Source organism: Leiobunum rupestre, chromosome 9, assembly GCF_980474605.1.
Source record: "Leiobunum rupestre chromosome 9, qqLeiRupe1.1.hap1, whole genome shotgun sequence".
NCBI classification, from domain to species: Eukaryota; Metazoa; Arthropoda; class Arachnida; order Opiliones; family Sclerosomatidae; genus Leiobunum; species Leiobunum rupestre.
The window spans coordinates 46,434,326-46,443,590 of NC_143392.1; the positions used below are offsets into that span (position 1 = coordinate 46,434,326).

Sequence of the window (9,265 nt, forward strand, 5' to 3'; positions counted from 1 at the left end):
ATTTCAGGACGATAATATACCACTCACGTTCCAGTCGAAGCGCGGTGCTACTGTCAGTGTCGAAAAACGGTGTCCAATTATTTGAATTATATTACTTATCACAAACGTTTTCCATATATGGACAATTCAAAAATACTTTATAAATATCCATAATATTAAGGCCATTAGGCTGAAAATTTTCGAGTTGGTTGGTAACTCCTTGCTAATGCGGCTCAAATCCGACTTCATCTTGGAAAATGGCGGATTTAGCTTTGATTTTCTGCTCGTAATAATTCTACACAACGTAATAAGTTTATTTATAACGAGTCAGATGATTTGACAAATTTTTCGGGTTAAAACCCAGCGCCATATTGAAATACATATTTGTAGAAAGCACATGCAATTGCTATGCCAAATAGTTGAGTACATAGCAGATTCTACTAAACCCCCAGTAGGAATATTAACCGTTGAAAACATGTTAACTACGTTTTGCAACAACTACCTTTCAAAAATAGCCAATGGTTTGATATCAATAAAACCTAATTACTACCAAAAAAATACAGAAATGAAATTATATAGTAATCTATAACATTTCATTTTTCTATAAAATGATTATATAGTCCTATGGAAACCCTCAAGTGCTATATAAGACTGCCTTTCAAGTATATAACACTATAAAATTTCTACAGAAACCGTATATAAAGAAAACATTTAGAAGTACTTATAAAGAATTTTTATGGCATATTATAAATATTAAAACCTAAATAAATAATTGCACAACATTTCATTTCAAGATATATTGTTTATTTGGAACTTACCAACATAAGTAAATAAAACTTTTTTTTGTTTCCGTAAAATGTACCAGTTTTTTCTATAACATATACTAGTTTTTCAATAAGTTTATTCTGAAGGTTTCCTATAAAAAAATATAAAAAATAACCCCAATTTTCGTACGTTTTAAATAGAAAACACTAGTTTATATTCTATAGTAATGTTGAAGAAAATTTTTGTACGGGAAAACAAGGTTGGCACTTTTTGAATTTTTTTAAATTAAAATCTAATCAATCGATTTCTTGATTTGAATCATTTTTTATTTATTTCATTGAATTTAAAGATTTTCAATTTATGGCTCTTTCATTGTATAATTAAAGCATATTTGACTTTTATCAATAAGTTTATCTTTAATTAAATTTAATAACTATTTATTATTTTAGTTTGTTGAGATTTTCTATGTATTTTAATTTTTAAAGAACCTATTTTTCCAATTTTTATTTCACCATTGAAATACATTACGTGATTAAAATCAACAATTTTTTTTAAAAAATCACTCGATTTAATTCTTGATTTTATCAGCCAACCCTGACGGGAAATTCAACTTTTCGTTGGACGATTTTAGATATCAACGGCATATAGTAGACTAACATCTAGGAGTTTATGAGCTTATCGAGTTGTCCACTATGTGGCTCTCAAAAACATTAATAACCCACCTCATCTTCTTCTACGACCGACTTAAGAGTGCCTAATTTTAATGTAAATCTTTTTAAAACCAAATTGCAGACGATAATTTGTTCTTGTTATCTAAGACCAATTACAACAAATTATAATTAAATCGATTTAAAATTAACAGATATAAAATGCATATCATTAACTCCTTTACACTTACGCTACGGTCATACTACATGTATTGACTTAAAATCCAATCGGTTTTGAAAGACGGTTTTGACTAATGTTGTTAATTTTCCGGAAAAATAAAATGCGGAAAAATTTCCGCAAATCGAAAAAATAAAAAAAATTGAAACAATAACTTTTTAAGGGTTTTTAATTTTTTTTAACTTCTTATCGATATAAAATGTCTAATATCAGTAAACATACTACAGAACATTAATAGTGTTACATTGTTAATCAGTTTAAACTAGTCTAGAGGTTTAGTTTTACTTTTAGATTCGAAAAAATGAGGCGAAAATGCCGCTTTATTTAACTTGGCTAACAATATATTAGACTAATCATGGAATAAAAACATTTTTTATTTTTCGTAAAAATACGAAACATTTTTCGGAAAAAAGGTCATTTACCAGAAAATTTTCCGACTTACAACACTAGTTTTAGTGCTCGGAATTGTTTATTCATTATCCACAAAATTTCTGATTTATTTAAAAAACGTTGGTAATAAGAATATCATTTTAACTTATTTAATTATGTGTTTTACACAACCAAGCATTTATTTGAATAATTGTTTGTTTTCTTTAAATAATAGGCTTATTCACTTTCGATTATTTAAACATTTTACAATTGTTATTCAACTATTGGTTATTTAAATAAATATTTAAACATCGCCGAGCTTATTTTATTCATGGATAAAAATTAATCGAATGCCGAGCACTAGTTTTGACCAAGAAAATTGAAAACAACTCGACATGAACTCTGGTTAGAAACCACAAAACAGTTTTGTCAATAATATCTGAATATAATACGGCTCTTGCAGTTTATTCCAATGAATATTAAGTCTGGCATTAGTAACAGCGCGCTAATAAAAATTTATCATTAACCAGAACTATCCAGTAATTGGCTATTTTCGTTGGCACGTAAATTTCTCGAATCTACATGTACCTAAATCCAAATGACACAAATACTCGAATTACTGGCTTTGAAATGAGGAACGTAGACGTTTCGAAAGAGGGAAGTTCATAACGCGTAGGAGTTGAAACATGCTGACGCAAGAGATCCTATTTAGAAGAGGTTCTACGTTTTCTCACTTTTTTTCACCGCCAGGGGGCCAAGGCGCCAAAGGACGCTCCGAGAGCAAATTAAAAAATATTTTAAATTCGCGCGAGAAGCGAAACAGGTGCTGCGGAATTAGAACAGATGAGAAAACAGAACGACTAAATCGATCTACTGAATAAGAATTATTAACTTTGCATCTTTCCGCTAATCGTCGCTTAAATAGGCGATAGCGTAAATTGCAAGGTGAAATTTCCTTCGGTTAACATTTGCGCGTCATCAAACGGTAGAAACCTTTAAATATAGTCACGTGGTTATAAAATTGCTTTGAATTTAACCGTTTAAATATTTATACTTTTTTAATTTGTTAAACATATTTAACGACGAGTCGGACATTGGTATTATCAGAAGTGTATAATATTGTTACATAAGTGTGACACTTCATATTCTTCACATGCAAAAGTTTTACTAAGAGCAATTCACAAGACAGACTGCATTACGGGCTTCTTCGCCGTAGCCTTTGACAGCGCCTCGCTAGGGGGAGTTTTTCTTCTGGTGATGACGTCACTCCGTTACTAGCTCTCAGTAATAATATTCCCCAAATTGACAAACTTTTGTAAAATATTATTAATTTATGGTATTATTATTCTGAGTGATGTTAAGTAACCAAGGCTTAGGGAATCAGCCCCTATTTTTTGACGACGGCCAACCCCGATGCGCGTTATACAAGTTGGCAGCGCTATGACGAATTTCCGGGAACATTTTAAGTTAGCTATGATTATAAAATAATTTGAAAACAAAAATTAAGAAAAATAAAACGAAAAATGTCGCATTTCAATAAAATGAAGTATTTTTAAACATGAAAAACCCATCTGACCTTCAAAAAAAGAGACCCCACTCGAAATACCTTTAAAGATTTACGACCTTTGTCAGGTATAAAAACCTAGAAAAAGATAACAAAAACTCACGGAAGATTTGCACCGCTGCCTGCGAGAATGGATATTAGCAGAAAATGTGCCCATTCAAAACAAGCAATAAAATAGATGATGCTATAAATTCTCCTTACAACTAGCAACTTTTATAATTTATTCTAAATCGAGAGTGCGTATGAACGAAAGAGCTACGATTTGTTAATCAAATAAATCGATTTTTTTATTTAAATCATTTTTTTAATTTTTTTTGGATTTTTATGGATTTTTTGATTTCAATTAAAATTTCAAAGTTTCATATAATTAAGTATCATAATTTTAGCTAAAACAAATGTTTTAATTTTTTGAAGAATTAATCTTTCTATATGTATAATGAATTTATTAAATTACAGCTAATAATCATATAAAAGTGTATTTTTTAAATCCTATTTTGGTACTTCACAAAACCAATCCGGCAGAATCTCCACCCACAGGTAGAATCCAATGCAACATTAGGGGGGAAGTACGAGAAAGATAATATTTAAACCTCAATTATAGCAATTGTCGAGTTTTTTCTTTTTCAAAAATTATTTAAAATTTGATTTAAATCAACGATTGTTTTCAAAAAAATCAATAATTTAAATCAATCCAACCCTGTAATCAGGTAACTAACGTCAGTAATCCCCATGGTGTTTTAAATCCGGCGGAAAATGTTCAAATAATTGATCCTCCTGAATTCTACGCTACCTATAACTTTGTACACGAGTTTCACTAATTGTCTGACAATGTCGAAGAAACATCTCCCGGTTATATTGCAAATGAAATGATCTAGTACAATTACGCGGGAAATGTTGAGGTAATTCCTGTAATTGAAATCTAATGGATAAGGCGTGGAAGTCTTGGAATTGAGTTGCACATTCAACGCGGTATAAAAACCTTTCTCAGGAAAAGGATGATATAAAATTCATAAATGATATTTTTAGTGGATAAGAAATCTTAGACATTAGTAACTAATCATCGAAATTTCGATGCAAATTGTGAAAACGTAAGGGTAAATATTAGCGTAGCCTTGTCCAAGTGACCCACCCCAACAATTATACCTTTACTTCTGTGAAGTAATTGATGTCATATTTAAAGGCAGATATACCGCTGATCGTTTGTTATTATCAAATGTATATATTAAATATCTCGCGATATGAATTTCCTGCCATAAATAAAATACTCAAAATTAACAGGGTGTAAAAAGTAATAACCATATCTTCAGGATAAAATATTTTTAGAAGCTTTATCATATGACGAATTCAAATAATTTTGTTACTTTAAAAAATACCTGTATTTAATTAACTTCTGTAAAATGTGATGTTACGATGACGTCATCTGAAGATTAGTATAAGGCGTGACTAAAAACCCAATTAACGTGACGTCATACAGATATTTAGACCAATACAAATTACGGTATTTATAAACCAAATTAAACTTCTACTCTTTAAAATGAAAATGGAACTTGATTTTGACAGCATTGTCGTCTGCTGCTAATCCATTTAATGTTTAATCAGTTACTTAAATAATAATTTACAATAATTTTATTAATTAATTTAATTAAAAATTTAAAACAAATTGCTAATACTTCATTAAAATTTATTAAATTTTTAGTTTACAGGAATTCTTTGCGTAAAGGGGTAGTGCTTAAAAACAAATTTTAAGCAATAAAAATCAGAAATTGTATGTAAATAAATAGATTTTTCAATATTTTTAGATTTACAGTAAAGTCTAAGAAGTGCATGTGGAAGTTTCGGTTAAGTTAAAAACATTTGTAGACGTTGAGTGTAGTTAAGTGATAAATTTTTTTTTTAAATAAACCAAAACTTCCCTTCAGTAAATACAATTGTAAATAAACAACCTATTTCTATTCTGATAAATATTTATGACGGTTGCGTTTTTCCATACAGTTACTTAAAATACAACTTGCCAGTTTACCATTGTTAAATTCACACACCCATTGGTTAGGAAATAAGAGTGCAGGGTGTAAAACGTCACAGCACATACAGAAAATACAAATTATAAATTATTAAAATATCCTTATGCGTGGTAATTTCTTAACTGAACATCGTTGAGTGAATTAATTATTGCGGTTTGACACAAGGGATATATTATACACGAGAAAGTGATGGAATTTCAGAAAAGATCGACCATATTAGGCGGATCGGATATTTAGGAATTGCATTTAGAAAAAAATTAATGATATCAGCTTTACTGGTTTTTGTAAATACGAAAACGCCCAAAATTGTCGTTTAATATTTATTTTAAAGGTATGGTAGATTATAAATCATAATTTTTCATTTTTAATCAATACGTTTTTTTAACACTATTGTTATAATATTGTTAAGTATTTTTCATTTTTAATCAATACGTTTTTTTAACACTATTGTTATAATATTGTTAAGTATTTTTCATTTTTAATCAATACGTTTTTTTAACACTATTGTTATAATATTGTTAAGTATTTTTAATTTTTATTCAATACTTTTTGTACAGTATTTTTTAAATATTGCTTAGCATTTTTAACTTTAAATTAATATTTTTGTACAATATAATTTTGGTAAGTATTTATAACTTTTAATTAATATTTTTGTACAATATTATTATTGGTAAGTATTTATAACGTAATATTTTTTGAACAATATTTAATATTGCTTAGTATTTTTCATTTTTATTCAATATTTTTTGTACAATATTAAAATTGTTAAGTATTTTTAGTTAATATTTTTGTAAAATATTTATTGATATTGGTAATGGATTTTTATTTTTTATTTAATATTGGTAAGTATTTTTATTTAATATTTTTTGTACAATATTTAATATTGGTAAGTGTTTTTATATTGTTTTCAATATTTTTTGTACAATATTTAATATTGGTAAGTATTTTTAATTTGTATTTAATATTTCTTGTAAAATATTTCTTAATATTGGCAAGTATTTTCCTTTATTTAATATTTTTTGTATACAACATTTATTAATAGTGGTAAATATTTTTCATGGTTATATTTATTAATTCTGATATCCACTTTAATATCTTAATATTTTTTTAATCAGAACGTTTTGTATATTTTAATTATTTTTCACCAGTCATTATACGTTCCCCTACTGATCCACCTACACTACTAAAATTAATAATTTCTTTTTCAAGCACAATGTTTATGGTAACAGAAACTTCCCGGTAAGGGCTTCTCAAATAGCAGAGTGTCTTGAATTTGTTACGTAATATATTCGCCCCATACACGGCTTAAGATTTATTTAACACAACACAAAATGAATTTTAACAAAAAAGTCAAGTTTCAATTTTTAAATTTTACCCCCAAAAATTAAACTTAAATAGGGATAGCATCAAAAAATGACATAAAATTACATTAAGCTATTATTATCGGAAATAACTTCAACCTAAATAACTTCTAGGCAATAATTAAGAAATCTAAAAGCCTGAATAATTTTATTTTTATATTTACCAAAATCCCATAAGAAAAAATGGATAAAAATTCATAAATCCAAAATTTTAGAATTACCAAATTAATTTTTGAGGCAAATCCATAATAAAAGAATATACAATTTTAAATAAAAAATTCATTATCCTCTTACGCAAATTTATAGAAAATGTCCTCGCTTTTTCTACTTCATTATTCATTAAATAAAACAAAATTAACAAAAGTCAATAGCAAACATAATACATCATATACGCCCTGGAAATATAACAACCTAGTCGTAATAAATATATCGTGCTTATCAACAGCAAGAAAATATTTAATTATAAGAACCGAAAGTAATTATAAAAAAGAACCTCTTACGGAAACCCGGGAAAGCCGTTAACCCTCGGTTCGCTGTAATTGCAGAGCTAACGTTTTCATTAGCAACATTAGGTCGGCATATAGAGAGGGAAAAACGGCTTACCCATGGCGAAACTGTCAAACGCTAAGCCTTTGCGGACCGATCATACGCGTATAATACCGCGACCTGGCTAAAATTAAAGGAAAAGTGGTCACCTACCTGCCACTGTTTGGTTCTTCTGTGACAAAACGTCAATCCAAATGAGCACAATCTTCTGCTAACGTTAGCCATGTTCACCGGCGATTCCTTAGTTATTTGACACCCGATTATTCGTACATTGGGATTTCGCAAATACACGAAGTAAACAAACGGATATTATCGCCGTTTCACCGTTTCCTCCGCGGGCAGCGATGGATAATGGATTGCGGAAGAAATACGAGGTTTGCTTGGTTAATTCCTTCACTTTTGGTTATTTCCAACGAGAAACCGCTACTCCGCGGTTCTTCGGGGCCTTTTATCGCCGACAGCGAGGCGAAAAACCTGGCGCGAAAGCTTGGCCCGGTACGTCGCAGAATGATGCCAAACACTGCCACGAGAGGGGGAGGGAGTGAATATTATTAAAAGAGACGTTCAATGGAGCTTTCCTCGCAACGTAAAGGCCGCCCGCAACGCCTAGGTTTACAAGCCAAATCGACTGCGATTGAAGTTCGCTACGTATGTGCCGCCACCTCTCCGCGGAAACATAAGTGTTGAATTAAACAAAATTGTTTTGTTTCGCATTTTTAGTAATTTAAAAATCATATTCATATCATCTTATATTTTTGAATACAAACTTGTTAAACATTAAATGAAATTTATTTAATTTAACACTAGATGGCAATTATTGAGTTTAAATAGATTGTAGGCTTCTGATCGAGGGTGAAAGAATGGCCACTGAATCCCTAACCGGACGGGAAAAGGGGTTAGCCGAACGGTTTGAAGGAATTTTTATGAAGCTGGAAAATTTGCTTATAGCAGTGTGACGTCAAAGGAGGATATTTCATGGGCGCGAAGTTGAAAGTTTCCTCAACATTAGCAGGGTGAAACTGGCATTAGAAACTCAAGTTTAGAAGATGACGGTAAAAGAAATACACAAATATTAATGATAAAAAATAATATTGTTTATCAAATGAGGTATTTACCAAGTGAATAAAAATAGCTTAAAAATATTTCCTTTTGCAAAACCAATTTTTCTAAGTCATCAAGTATTGTTTGTTTACAATTATTCTATTCAAAATATCACAATTTATCATGTGCATCAAATTTTATATAACATCTTTGAACATAAGCGCTTACGTAAAAAAAATTTAGTCTTTTTTGTACTCTATTTATTTTCAACTCATTACACTCATTTGACAAAGAGGGTTTGGCATCAACATTCGGTTTGTGATAGCTAACTTTCAAAATATGTCACATCGTAAAGTAGTTTCTGAGATACGTGTAGCTGAGTAGCCCATGATGGTAATGTATAAGAATGTTCTAAATTGTTTTCATTGGGAGCTTTTAAGTTCCAATCCGGGTACTATCTAAAAATCTTTTTCGGAAAAGAATTGAACTGAACTGAACTTCATTCCCTACCCACTCTCAACTTTTACTTCGAGAATAACATTATTTTCCAAAAAGCACCCATCAACACACTTTTAATAATTATGTCAATTTGCAAGCCAAAAATTTTTAACCGTTGATTATAGGATTATTTTACTTCATATTTCAGTTATTTATTTACAAACACAGCAATATTTCCGTTAGTTCTGAAATATGTAGTAGTTTTTATTAAAATATCAATTGTTAGGGATCTGTTT

The 9,265-nt window shown here is 29.5% G+C and overlaps 1 protein-coding gene across 1 annotated transcript in view; it reads right to left on the reverse strand.

Annotated features, from left to right (window-relative positions):
* Positions 1 to 8,043, reverse strand: part of MCU (mitochondrial calcium uniporter) — a 108,646-nt gene extending 100,603 nt beyond the window's left edge. The window contains exon 1 of the mRNA XM_090158167.1: positions 7,644 to 8,043. Coding sequence (XP_090014293.1) covers positions 7,644 to 7,715 — 72 coding nt within the window. The 5' untranslated portion in view covers positions 7,716 to 8,043. The remainder of the gene's footprint in view (positions 1 to 7,643) is intronic.
* Between the last annotated feature and the right edge of the window lie 1,222 nt (positions 8,044 to 9,265).